This window comes from Heloderma suspectum, chromosome 4, assembly GCF_057233095.1.
Source record: "Heloderma suspectum isolate Gila_16-S chromosome 4, 16-S_ref, whole genome shotgun sequence".
In the NCBI taxonomy this organism is placed as follows: domain Eukaryota; kingdom Metazoa; phylum Chordata; class Lepidosauria; order Squamata; family Helodermatidae; genus Heloderma; species Heloderma suspectum.
Window position 1 is genome coordinate 280671800 of NC_139461.1, and position 14470 is coordinate 280686269.

The following is a 14470-nucleotide window of genomic DNA, read 5'->3' on the forward strand; positions in this document are numbered from 1 at the left end:
ATGAAAATGGTTACAGAAAATGTGGGAGCAATTTTTGGCACAACACTACTCAGTATCCTCAGACACATAAAAGCCCCTCCCAGCTTTCACTCATTCTCTGACACATTCTTAACCCTATCTTACCCGGGTCACATTTAACAAACAATGCAAACACAAACATTAATATAATAGGCATCTGGTAAACTTAGTTCCATCTCATATTGCCCTGCTCCTCTCCTTGGATAGGCCTAATAGGAACAAATTGCACCAACCCCCCCCCCTTTAAAATCATGGAGCTTTCCCCCCACAAACTCTCAACAACCAGCTATCCTGTATCCATAGGAGCCAATAAATGCTTTCCAACAGCACCTCTGCACTCCAATGATGTGGACCAGCTAAAAAAACTTGTAGCGCAGGACATGATTTAAAGAGTTCTAATGCGTTCTATAGATAGAAAGCTGCTGCAGTTTGGATCAGTCCCAGAAAATGCCTTAAAATGAGTCCCACCTTAATATCTCTTCTGCATTCCTTGGCATGAAGTGTACCGTCAGCTAATTACTCAGCCCTATGAATTGCTGTATCGACATAGTAACAGCACCACATAAAAACAGGCTCAACAATGTCCCCCTGGTGGTACACTGCCTGTGGCAACGCACCTTGTTGTGGTGCTGCTGGCACCGGTGCAGCAAACCCACCATCATGTCTCCAGGTTGCAATGGAGCCAGGGTTCATAGGATTGAAGTACGCCAGTTGCTGGGGAACAAGGGCAGGAGGGTGCTGTTGCTCTCATGCCCTGTTTGTGGGTCTTCCATTGACAGCTGGACATTTGGATAAGCAGGGACAATGATATGGTCCACCATTCCTCTCAGCTTCCCTGTTCCCTTGAGGTTAGCTTCAGTCCTCCCAGTCATTGGGGTGGGGAAAAGTATTTTGTTAACAACAATATATTGTTCCCTGTAGCAATGCAAAGTATTTTGGGGTGGACTGGTCTTGAATAGGCAGTTAAGACTCTTTGGCTTTACAAAAGACCTGATCTTGGTGGAGAGGAAAACTTCTAGAACCAGTTTGTTGATATGGAACAACACAGTTGTCTGCATTTTTGGACTCCCCTTGGTGGTATGGTTATAGAGTCTGTCATGATTTGCACCTGCATTACACCGCTGATGATGCTACACCATTTCCCCTCCAATTCTGAATCCTTCCAATAGCTCTAGGTCTTTCTTGAAGTGTGGTGCCCAGAACAGAACACACTGTTCTAGCATCAGCCTCACCAGTGTTAGGTAATTCCCTTTCAACATGCAATGGAATTCCTCTTTAATGGGACCCCATAAGTTGCTTCTTCTTTTGCAATGCAACTACGCTAAGAAGGGCAATACGAGTGCTTTTCCCACCATAGTTACAAATACTGTGCAGGCAGTATGCATACTGTTGGCCATGGGGGAAGAGGCTGCAAACATCTCCCCAAAGCCACCAAGGAGATCTGGTGTGCTGATATTCTGAAGTATGTCATTCCACAGTAACTCACAATACGACTGCTTTACGATACTCTACTCATACTACCTCTACAAGGCCAGAGTGCCCATCTAATCGACTGAGCAATTCTTTGGTGAGCCAAATCGTTGAGAGCTGTTGTCCTTAGATTAACATTATCTTGTTTTGCATGTTGGGTTCATGGAAACAGGTCCTAAGGCACCAAGGCTAAGCTCTCATACTCAGTCTTGCTCAAATAAAGGCCAAAAAGTTAATACAAAAATTCCACCATTACGAACATCTTTGGTTTCAAATTATGTAAATTATGTCATCATGTCCTGAACTGGAAAATAAAACATCAAATGATGAAAAAAAATCAACAATCAATGTTAAATTGCCAATGTCTTTCTCTTGCAAACCAATCCATATATTCTGCTTGCTCCAGAATTCTATGCCTAGAATTTCGTAAAAACATACATGGATATTTGGAGCAAGTGAGCATAGAAACATGTAGCAAGCATGGGTTCAGAATTAAGGTTCTGAAGAAACCCTTTTGGGGAATTTTACAGTAATTGGATTACATTGGATGCATTTGCATGTCACTCTAAATCATGGTTTAATGTTATGATCAGCTGCAGTGAGCCTTGGTTCTGGCCTTCTCTGATGCAGTTGTGAGGATGTGTTTGGAATCTTTGCCTTCCATTTTAGATTAACCAGAGCTTATTTTGACATCAAAACTCAGACAAGCTGTGGTTAATCTTAACTATGGTTTATTAAGTCAACTTCAAACCATCATTTTTGAAGCTGGTTTGTTAAAAATATATAGTTAATATTAACTACAGTTTAGGGGTTTGATAACACACTAAACTGCAGTTACTCTAAAACTTAAACAGAAGCATCTAGTCTCCTCCTTGCAGCTTTGCTGGAGAAGGAGAGGGGAAGAGGGAGTGTGCAAGCCCAAGACTCACTGCAGCTCATTCTCATACTAAACCATGGTTTAGCAATACATGTGAACACAGCCATTATCTGTCTCAACGTTTCTTTTTACTGCAGTGTCCAGAACAGTATATAGATGAACTGGGGTTGGATCTATCACTGGCCACCCGCTAGTAGAACGGAAACCACTAGTGGAACGGATCTCCTCTCCTCCCACTCTGCAGCCCCCCATGAGTCCCCCAGATTGGCTCCAGACAGCTGGGGGGCCCATACAGAGCAGGTGTAGGGCATGTGTGGGGCTGCAGAGGGAGGAGAGGATAGTGAAGTCCTATTGGGCGGGTGGAAATCTGCTTGCACAATGTTGTATCCAACCCCTGATTTGTAATACAGAGGCATTGACAATGTAAGTATTTGGATTTTGATTATTGATGATTTTGCCTTTACCATATAGTGCCTTTTCTGATACCATACAGCAGAACTTTCAGGGCATTATTTGGATCATAAAACCAATTCTATTCATTGGTGTGGACTTTTTAAAAATTCCCTTTGTGGGCCCTTTGGTTCCTCATTTAGTCCCACACATAGTTTGGTGTCAGAATTGTTAGAGTTATATTTGTTTGATAAGTTATAGCTGTGTAGTTTCAGCATGTATCTGGTGCAAGGCCAATGCTAGAGAAAACACACACACATACACACACACACACACACACACACTGCTACTTCAAAAGCAAACAGTGTTGTATTGGGAATACATAGTTCCTGGGCAAACAAATCTGAAGAATTTCTGAAGAAAAGGTTGCACTGTTCAGGCAAAGGAACACTTACTACCAAGGAAGGAAGGAAGGAAGGAAGGAAGGAAAACCTGAGAGTTGCAATCTACATCAATGAGTAGTTACACAAAGAAACTAGTGGAGGAAGAAAACAAGTTCCCCTTTGTCTGTCCCCGCCCCCTGTGCTTTCAGATGACTTATCAGTGGGAGCTGGTGGCTCTGAGTTTGGTGGGGCTGTGAGTTCATTCTGGGTTTTAGTCAGAATCAGCCAGAACTCTAAAGGAGCTATCCAAGGGGCTGAACCCTATCTCCAAAATAGGTTCAGTACCCATTTGGATAGCTGCTTTAGAGTTCTGGCTGATTCTGACTGAAATCCCAAATGGAATTATAACCCTACCGAAATCAGAGTCACCAGCCTCCACTGTGACTTATCATAAGTATTGTTGCTTTACTCCAAGAACATACAAGAAAAATGTACTTCTTCACACAATGCATAATTGACTTGTGGAACTCACTGCCACAAGATGTAGTGATGGCCAGCAGCTCAGATCGCTTTAAAGGGGTATTATTAGACAAATTCAGGGAAGATAGTTCTATCTATTGTTGTTTGTCACTGGCTTGGATGCTTAGATGAATTAAGTTAAGGATGTTTATGTAAGGAAAGTTCCCTTCTCCATCTCCCCATTGCAGCCAACTGCACGCACACACACACACGTCCCCAAACCTCTCCAGAGGAGGAGGGGCTCCTTAACAATGAGGGATGGGACACTTGGGGACTGTTGGAAGGAGGAGGGTACTTGAACCTTCCATCAACTTCTCTAAGTCAACTTATCTTAGGATCCAATCCATTATCACTAACTAAATCCTCCATATCCAGAGGCAGTATACTGGGGACATTCAGAAGGGAAAGCCGTAGCCTTCAGGTGGGCTTCCTACAAGACCTGGCTAATCACGGTCAGAAACAGAATACTGGCCCTAGATGGACATTTGGCCTGACCCAACAGGCTCTTCTTATGTTCTTATATCAGGGAGGAGAAGTAGTTAGTTCTGACAATGATAATTGCACCCTGATAGATCCCTTTTGAGGATTTATGAACACACAGGCAGAGAGATACCCCTGCCCCTAATGTAATATGAAGTAACCAGGGTCATGTTTGCTTCCGATGTAGGCCGCCCTCTCATCTCAGCCTACCACTGCCCCTCAGAAAGGTCACTGTTCAGACTTGCACATTTTTCCATAATCCTCCTCCCCTAACCCCTCTTAATTCCCCTGTCATTACTAACTCCTGGTTCTGATGTCACAAAGAAATGATGTCACAGCACCTGTGTAGCTTACCATCACTCATGGCTCCCCAAAGCCTAAAAGGGTCAGTAGCATGTCAGAGCCAGAGGGAACAGCCACCTTTCTCTCAGCTATCTTGCCTGTGTGCTACAGACCCTACTGCTGAAGCTCTTGTAGAACCACCTGAAGGAAAATGAAGGCCTTAGAGAAGAAGAAAGAATGCTTCAAGGTACACCATCTTCTTTTCACATTTTTAATACGGTATATATGAGTTTTAAAGCAGATTTCAGTCCCGGCGTGGGCAACTTGTGGCCCTCCCCAGATGTTTTTGCCTGAAACTCCCATCATCTCTCACCACTAGCTATGCTGGCTAGGGCTGATGGGAGTTGTAAACCAAAGTATCTGGAGGGTCACATGTTGCCCAGCTGTGGTAGTCTCTACTATGACAAGCTTTGATCACAATTTTTTATCCTTATGGGATTATTGCAGCCCTTTCAATGTATTTATAATTTTGTGTGTGTGTTGATGTTGTATTCTATCTGATTTGATATTTTATTGTATTATTTTTTGTGTGTTTTAATTTTTGTTGATTAAATTGTTGCATGTCACCTAGAGCATGTGCAGTGCAATCCTATACATGACTAGTCAGAAGTAAGCCCCACTGAGTTCAGTGGGACTTATCCCAGGTAAGCGTATGCAGGGTTGCAGTCTAAGTGATTCGGTGAGTAATAAATGTAAAATAATAAATAAATAACATAAGAAACCAGAAGTTTGTATTTACTCAGGGCTGAAAGTGTGGTATATGTGTGGTGGATGAGGAGGTGTAATGATGAAAATTGGCCTGTGGACTAAAATTATCAAAAGCCTGATTTTAGCGACAGACATTGAATTCTTAGTATAGCACTGAAAATTATGGCACTCCTTCTTTCCTCCATAACTAGCTTTTCGGATTGATCATAGTGTTACATATTAGCAAGTACTTGTAGATCTAGCGGAGGGCATGGTGGCCATTCTGTCACTTTGACAGCCTGTAAACCAGGGCCAGGCAGAAAGTAGAACTTCAGATGTTTTGAACTTCAGCTTCCAGCATTCCTTACTATTGGACATGCTAGGAGGGACTTCAGGGAGTTGAAGTCCAAAAATCTGAGGATGTTAAGCCATGGCTCTCATTGTGGGAGGTAGGCTGCCTAAGGAGTTCTAGATCAGGGGTGAGGAATCTTTTTCCTATGAAGGGCTATTGAACCATGGGAAAAGTCACTTGGGGCCTGCAGCTGATAATGGGTGGAGCCAGTTGATGGTGGGTGGAGCTAGAACCAAAAGTGGGAGGAGCTTGCAGCTTTGAATAACAATCTCTAGCAGCACTTCCCTCTCACTTTCTCTCTGTGCCAGCCCAGCCCTACAGGCTATATGAAATTAGGCCACATTATATTAGGCCAAGGACTACATATAACCCATGTGTGGCAGATTCCCGGTCCTAGGTCTAGGCAGTTGTTGGACTAACTTGTCTCATTGATTTCCATGGGGCTACTCCAGGGGTGCAGAACCTCAGAACTGGGTTGTGTGGGCAAATCTGGCCCTCTGGGGTGCCCAATACAGCCCTCCAGGGAGGGATCCCCAAAAAGGCCATGCCGCTTTCCCTGGCCTGACTACCTTTCCCTCAGCCAATGATTGTTTGGTGGTTTCCCAGTTCGTGTGCAGTTTTTCCCCATTCTAAAAAGTTGAAATGCCTCTCATAAAGCTTAGTTACAGGCAGCAAGAGTTTTAAGCTAAATTATGCTGGTATCTTTGATAGGTTGGGGTTTGGGGCCTGCGCCCTTTGCCTTTAGCCCCGCCCACCACTGGAATGAGGTCTCCGAGAGCTTCTCTGAAGTGGAATTCGGCCCTAGTCTGCTCTAAGCATGACTAAGTCTGGATTCAACCCATTGTATTTTAAATTATGATCTAGACTGCCCTGAGAACCTTGGGTTGGAAGGCACAGTAACAATATTTTAATGAAGAGATACATTAAAATCAATGTACAGTCCAATCCAATGTGAATTCAATGGGGTTTAATTCCCAAATGAGTGTACATGAGTTTGTAGTCTTAGGGCTCCCAAACAGAGGATTTAGCCCTTGGGTCATAAAGCTAAGCTACCCATCTTTGTTTTGTCATATGTATTTTTTATTTATTCCCCCCACCTCGCCCCGAAATTAGGTCTCAGGACTTGTTTTTAACAAATATATGAACAGACTCCGTTTCATGAAGGGCTAAATAATACTTGTGTCTTGGGGAGGCTCTGTACAGTAAAGTTATGAAGCAGTGCTGTTCAAACGTTGGGCTCTTGTTAGCAGTGGAGGCTGGTGCCTCTGAAGTCAGTGGGGTGGTGACTCCAGTCCGGGCTTCAGTCAGAACCAGTCAGTACTCTAAAGGTGCGCCCCAAGGTGCTTTGCACTGACATCAAAGCCACCCCACTGACACCGGAGCCACCAGCCTCCACTGCTTGTTAGTGCCTATGAATGTTGTGTTGACTCACTGAATCACAAGCGACAAAGGTTCGTATAATCAAAGCTATGGTTTTCCCAGTAGCAATGTATGGCTGTGAGAGCTGGACTATAAGGAAGGCTGAGCGCCGAAGAATTGATGCTTTCGAACTGTGGTGCTGGAGAAGACTCTTACGAGTGCTCTGGACTGCAAGGAGGTCAAATCAGTCCATCCTAAAGGAAATCAACCCTGACTGCACATTGGAAGGACAGATACTGAAGCTGAAGCTCAAATATTGTGGCCACCTAATGTGAAGAGAAAACTCCCTGGAAAAGACCCTGATGCTGGGAAAGATTGAAGGCAAAAGGAGAAGGGGACGGCGGAGGATGAGATGGCTAGATAGCCTCACCGATGCAATGAATATGAACTTGAGCACACTCCAGGAGAAAGCGGAGGACAGGAAGGCCTGACGTGCTATGGTCCATGGGGTCACAAGGGGTCGGACATGACTTAACGACTGAACAACAACAACAACCTCCATCTAGTTTATTCATCTAGGAGCATTATACTCCACCACATTGCAGTCAATTTTAGCCTTTTACTTGGCCCATTTCCAAATCAGTTGGTCTTTATTCTAAGGATGCAATTCAATAGCCACTTATATTTCATTCCCCTGCTATAGCTGGCACAGGGTCATACTGCACCATTGGGTCAGGAAAACCTAATTTGGAAGATGAGGCTGTTATATTGATATAGTCAGCACCGCTGTAAATGAAGTACGTTAAGTACACATGGTCTTTTGTTGCCCCCATAACTCTTCTCTTACTATTCCCTTTTTCCAAGATGAATGATGTGGAGAGTGGAGCATCTCAGACAAGCAATTTGGTACACGTCAGGAGTCACCTGAAGGGGGTAAGGTGCTTTTCCATTCTCTCACCTCAAGGTTTAAAAGATCTGACAAATCCTAAATTAGCGAGAATGGTATGAGGGAGATGTCTGCAGCTTCATTGTCAACAGTTGGAAAGGTTAGCTGCAAACAGGGGGAATTCCAACAGGAGGCCCTAGCCCTATAGCAGCCGCCAATTTAGAAACCGGTGGAATGGTTTTGTGAATTTCCTCTCTCTCTCTCTCTCTGCTTGGACAGATAATCAAGAAGCTGGTTCTGCTCAAAATGCTCAAGAGCCAGAATCGCAGAATCAAGTGGCTCTGTGAATTAGCCCACAAATACCGGAAGATGCTAGCGCTCAGGGGTCCTCTGGACTTCTCCGCTTCCCCTGCAGGGTGAGTGATCATAGGCAGGAATCTGTGTGTGTGTGTGTATCAAGCTGGGAATTCGCAAAGTGTGTGTGTGTGTTCAATATGTCTACTCTAAGTAGGACTAACATTGGATACAACCCAATGCCCCCTTCTCCTAGCAACTGCAGTAAAGCAAAGGGTCTTCTCAGCCCAGAGTTAACAGCCGTTGTGACATCAACACTCAATAGGCCAATCCTCCCATTTGCCCTCTTCCCTGTTGGCATATTTGAAAATTCCAACCTCATAATGGCAAGTCAGATCATGCTGCAAATTTCAAACATTTCCACCGCTTGGTGGGCATCTTGCTAGTGGGGATGGAATGCTGTTCTGATGGACTGCTGTTCTGTTACCCTACCTGAGAGGTGGGAAAACTTGTGCTTCCAGATGGACAGCTCCTGGACAGGGCTGGCCCTACTATTATGCAGAGTGAAGCAGTCACCTCAGGCGGCAGATGCTGGGAGGTGGCAGCAAGGTGATGGAGGAGAAAACTGTGTGCCATACAGCCTGTTCTGTGCCCCTATGTTAGCCTGCTGCTTTCAAATATAGTGGAGGATGCTGTCCCACCATCAGTGCTGAAGACAGATTAATCTGCCAGTCCAGTCGGCTTTTGTAGGTAGAATGGGAGGAGGCGCCATTTTGTTCTTTGCCTCAGATAACAAAATGTCCAGCTCTTGACACTAACAGTTAGAAAGCATTGGGCAGCAATTCCATTTTTTCCCCTCCTTAACAGATTTTTTTGCAGTAATAAAAAAAGATGGAAGAAGTGGTGGGGAAGCACAGGAGGGTTACGAGTGGAAGACATCAATGTCTGGACCCCCATAAAATTCCGTGAATGAGGCAGGGTGATTGTACCATAAAAGCCTCACCTGGAAATATTCCAAGTCTCCCACAAGTATCTGGTCCTTACACTGTGACAAAATGAAAAAACTGTATGAGGTTCTCTCACAGGCTGGCTAGTATTTGCACTGAAATTTTGCAAGTTCCACAGCCCTTATCAGCAGCTTCTCCTCCACACACAGTGGTTCCCCATCATATTTTCCTCTGATTCTTTCTCTGTTCAATGATCTTCCTTGTTTGCATTATTGTCACAACCAAGTGTCATTTCTGTGGGCAGTTCCAGGAGAGCAGCAATCGAGCGGGCCTTGTTTTCCCACGGTCCATGGTAGAAAGACTGGGCAAAAAAAATAATGCAGATCCATAACAATGCTTCCATTCTGCTCATGTGATAGGATGAGTATCACCTCTGAGGATCCTCCAAGGCCTAAAGAAGATATGGGTGCTGAGCCTATCATGGACATTAAGGAGCTTACTACAGACAAGGAGGTTGGGGCTTATCCTTCCGCTGAAACATCCCTAGAGGCTTCATCTTCAGAACTATATGAAGCCCTCTGCTTGAAAGGCCTGCCTCAGCGGCTTCAAATGCCTGCCCCCAAGATGCTCTGTAGACCATCAGCTTTGAGATGGATCAAGCCCTGCTGCACTCGATCATGTAATGAGACATTGGAGCATGTCATTACCATCTGTTATTCAGGGTGTCAGAAGTCATATTCTGTAAGCAACCAAATTTCAATTGTTTTTGCCAGGGGTGGAAAAAAATTCTGGGGTTTTGCCTCTGGATGGGTTGAGTCTATGCTATCAGGACTCTCCTAAGCACCAGGCCTGAGTCTTTTTATGGAGTCTTGTTAATGGCCAAAGTACATTACCACAAGGCAGTCTGGGAATGTTTCCCAGTCACTATAATATCTCTACAGCAGTTCCAGCCCTGCATGGTCCTAAACTGTAGAACTTGAACTTGTAGGCAGGAGTCCAAGCCTCTGTAGAGGATAACTAAGTTTAATTCAGCACAAGTGAACAGAAATCAGGTTAATCAAGCAAGAAGAAGCCCAAGCAACACCACCATTGGGTGTCTCCTTGAACTGTGTTTTGGTTTCATTTCCAGGCAGTAAACAGATTGGAAACAGGAAACAAGGGTCTTTTTGCACTCTTAACTCAAGGGTGTCACAACTGCATTTTAGACTTTGCACAATATTCCTCCAAGTCCTTCTGCATGGGGGTTAATGGAAGGCCTTGGGTGGATAGCCTTGCTGCAGCATGATAATTGGGCTGATGTTTAGTAGGCTTTGGCTGGGTGGAATGACCCATGATGATTATGGTTATTGATTCAAATTTCCAAAGTGGCCAAGAGGCAATGATGATGATGATGCAGTAATCATAGCATTTTGGAATAGTCATTTGAGAATGTTTACATTTGAGAATCCTTGCTGCATCTTCTATGATACTGGACTGACTGGACTGACACTCATTTCAGATGTTCTGAAGATATTGAGAGGAGCCTTGAAGACATAGATCCTATTGACTCATATTCCTGCAATAAAGGAGATATTGAGCGTCCGTCAGAAAGAAAACTTGTCTCTGGCTTAGAATAAAGTGTGTGTTTGTGAAGGAAACAGGTACATTTGGTTTGCAAACATGAACAGCTTTCCCTAGCTTGCATAGCAATGAAGTTGTTGTGGACCTGAGGAGTCTTTCTTATGGAGAAGGAATTGCCTTTAGTGCCCATTAAATCTACATTCACTAGAGAGCAATCTGATCCCAAGAAAGTTAAAGCAGAACTGTAGTGGGTTCAATAGTATTCCAGAGGAGGCTCCTGGGATGAGAAGTTGTTAAATGTACATTGGATCTGAATTTGGAAGCAACATTTGTTCTGCGAAATCCTAGGAAAGGCTGTCCATAAATTGCAAGTCCTCATGCATGCATAAAGAGAAGATCTGTCATTTCTATTCCTAGTCCAAAGACTAAAGAAGAAACTGGAGGGTGGGGGTGGGGGGCGATCTGGGCAAATGCAAAATCTTAGCAGTCAAATACATTTTCAAATCACCTTCACTGCTGATATCACCAGACAGACTTCCCTCATGGCCATAAGGCCATCATAGCAGTTTTACGTCTGGATAAATGCTTGATTTTGTCCATATGTTGAATGCTATTTATTCATTTATCAATGTATTTATTAATACTGGTATGAAATGTAATATAGTAACATCTCTAAGTGGTTTACATATTAAATTATCAATGACTGCTGTTAAATACGCTGTTAATAAACAATTACAACTACAGAAATAAAATTTTAAAACAGTGAAAAAAACAATGAAACAGAGCAGCATCATGATTATTGGTTACAAACCAGTGAAAGATTGCAGCAAGAAGTACCTTTTCAGGAGGAATGTTAAACACACAGATGCCACTACTGAGAAGGCCCACTTTTGAGATGTTATGTGATGACGTTCCATTGGTTACAGAATGGTCAGCAAGGCCTCCTCTAAAGATCTTAAAGGTTAGCTGGGTGTATATAGGGGGAGGCAGCTTCCTCCCACCCCCAGCTGGGTTTAATTGTAATTTTTCCCACAATGCCCTGGAGTCATGCTATATCAAGGGCATTGTGTGAAAATAAAAATGGTGGCTAGACCCAGCTGTAAGGTGTTGTAGCAGTGGCTGCCCGTCACCACCTACTAGGGCCCCCTGACAGAGCAAAGGTTCTGTCCCACAGGGTTCTTTAGCCCCAACAAACCTGGAACCAGGCATTTACACTGCCATGAGGTGATGGGAAATACACACAGCAATTCAGATCGTGGGAGTTTTATTATATTTATCTATTACATTTCTACTTGGATCAACAACATATGCAAAGGGATCTCAGTGCATAACATTGCCCAAATGAGGAAAACAAAAGGAAGGAGATGCAAGGAGACAATAAGAGATGCAAAAAAGCATTTTGAAGAGCATATCACTAACAACATCAAGGCCAACAATAAAGAATTTTTCAAACATATCAGAAGCAGGAAACCAGCTAGGGAGGCAGCTGGATCGTTGGATGACAATGGAGTTAAAGGAGTACTAAAGGAGGACAAGGAGATTGCAGAGAAGCTGAATGAATTCTTCTCATCTGTTTTCACTAGAGATGATATAGGACAGATACCTGTGCCTGAACTGATATTTTCAGGAAGGAACTGAGGAAAATAGTGGTGACAAAAGATGAAGTTCTCAACCTTATGGATAAATTGAAAGCAAATAAATCACTGGGCCCAGATAGTATCCATCCTAGAGTTCTTAAAGAACTCAAATATGAAATTGCTAATCTTCTAACAAAATATGCAACATGTCCCTAAGATCAGCCTCTGTACTGGAAGATGGCCAATGTAACACCAATTTTTTAAAAAGGGATCCAGGGGGGATCCAGGAAATTACAGGCCAGTTAGCTTAAGGTCTGTTCCAGTTAAATTGGTTGAAAGCATTTTTAAAGATAAAATTAGTAAGCATATAGGACAAGCCCTGCTGAAAAAGAATCAACATGGCTTCCTCAAAGGTAAGTCCTATATCACTAACCTTTTAGTGTTCTTTGAGAGTGTCAATAAACATGTAGACAGGGGTGATCCAGTACACATTGTTTACTTGGACTTCCAAAAGACATTTGACAAAGTCCCTCACCAAAGACTCCTGAGCAAACTTAGCAGTCACGGAATAAGAGGAGAGATCCTCTTATGGATCAGTAAGTGGTTAAAGAACAGAAAGCAGACAGTAAGAATGGTAAATTCTCCCAGTGGAGGGATGTAAATAGTGGGATCCCACAGGGATCTGTATTGGGAATGCTTTCCAACTTATTCATAAATGATCTGGGCCGCGGTGGCTTAGTGGTTAAGATGCTGAACTGCAGACTGGAAGGTCGGCAGGACAGTAGTTCGAGACCCGAGTGCTGCGTCACGGAGTGAGCTCCCGTCTTCAGTCCCAGCTTCTGCCAACCTAGCAGTTCGAAAGCAAGAAATTGCAAGTTGATAAATAGGTACCACTTCAGCGGGAAAGGTAACAGCGTTCCGTTCAGTCATGCCGGCCACATGACCACGGAAGCGTCTTTGGACAGCGCTGGCTCTTAGGCTTAGAAATGGAGATGAGCACCACACCCTAGAGTCGGACACGACTGGTTGGGGACACCTATACCTTTTTTTTTAGTGAAGTGGCCAAGTTTTCCGATGTTATCAAATTACTTAGGGTGGTTAAAACAAAAAGAGATTGTGAGGACCTCCAAAAGGATATCTCTAAACTGGGCAAATGAGCATCTACAAGAGCAATCCTATGGATGTTAGACATCCATAGGATTGTTCGGTTCTGGGAACTGATCTTGGAGCCTGCATTTCAAGGTCAGTTCCCAGAAAACCACCTCCCTGCCCCCACTGCCTCATAGGCGGTGCGGTTTGCCCGAGGCTCCGCACCCAGAAGAGCAGTGAAAGGGGGTGTTCCCAAGAGTGGGGAGTGTGGAAGTGCTGGTACAACACTTCCTTCAGCCTTCCTCACCCCCACTCCGAAGTCCTGCAGCTAGACAGCCAAAATCGTCCATCTAGCTGCAAATACAGGGTGGCTGGAGCACAGAGGAGAGGTTTGGAGGTGGCCGCCTAACCGCATAGGATTGCGCCCTAAATGGCAAATGTAGTTCAGTGTAGGCAAATATAAAGTGATACATGTTGGAGCAAAAAATCCCAACTTCAAATATAATCTGATGGGATCTGAGCTAGCAGTGACCAACCAAGAAAGGGATCTTGGGAATGTGGTGGATAGCTCGATGAACATGTCAACCCAGTGTGTGGCTGCTGTAAAAAAGGCAAATTCCATGTTAGGCATAATTAAAAACGAACTGAGAATGAAACCGCCAATATCATACTGCACTTATACAAACCTATGGTGCGACCACTCTTGGAATAATGTGTACAGTTCTGGTCACCGCACCTAAAAAAGCATATTGTAGAGTTGGAAAAAGTGCAGACAAGGCCAACTAAACTGATCAAGGAGCTGGAGCAACTCCCCTATGAGGGAAGATTACAACAGCTGGGATTGTTTAGCTTGGAAAAAGAGTAAGAGGAGACATGATAGAGGTGTACAAAATTATGCATGATGTGGAGAATGTGGATAGGGAGACATTTCTCTCTCTCATATAATACTAGAACCTGGGGTCATCCCATGAAGCTGATTGGTGGGAGATTCCAGACAGATAAAAGGAAGTACTTCTTCACACAGCACATAGTCAAACTATGGAATTCACTACCACAAGATGCAGCAATTTGGATGGCTTTAAAAGGGGGTTAGACACATTTCTGGAGGAGAAGGCTATCAATGGCTACTAGTCCTGATGTCTCTATGCTACCTCCAGTATCAGAGGCAGAATGCCTATGTACACCAGTTGCTGGGGAATATGGGCAGGAGGGTGCCATTGCACTCATGTCCTGCTTGTGT

At 43.9% G+C, this 14470-nt stretch overlaps 2 protein-coding genes across 2 annotated transcripts in view; one reads left to right on the top strand and one right to left on the bottom strand.

Annotated features, from left to right (window-relative positions):
• Nucleotides 1-336: 336 nt before the first annotated feature.
• The window catches only part of SYS1 (SYS1 golgi trafficking protein), a 62781-nt gene continuing 48647 nt past the window's right edge, over nucleotides 337-14470 (bottom strand). The window contains exons 5-6 of the mRNA XM_084853976.1: nucleotides 13917-13966; nucleotides 337-10559 (exon numbers count right to left, since the gene is read on the bottom strand). Of these exons, the coding sequence (XP_084710102.1) occupies nucleotides 13958-13966 (9 nt within the window). The 3' untranslated portion in view covers nucleotides 337-10559; nucleotides 13917-13957. The remainder of the gene's footprint in view (nucleotides 10560-13916; nucleotides 13967-14470) is intronic.
• On the top strand, nucleotides 4631-11514 carry TP53TG5 (TP53 target 5). Its single transcript, XM_084851683.1, is given in 5 exon segments — nucleotides 4631-4666; nucleotides 7742-7810; nucleotides 8043-8203; nucleotides 9424-9745; nucleotides 11491-11514. Coding segments are annotated over 5 exon segments (612 nt in total).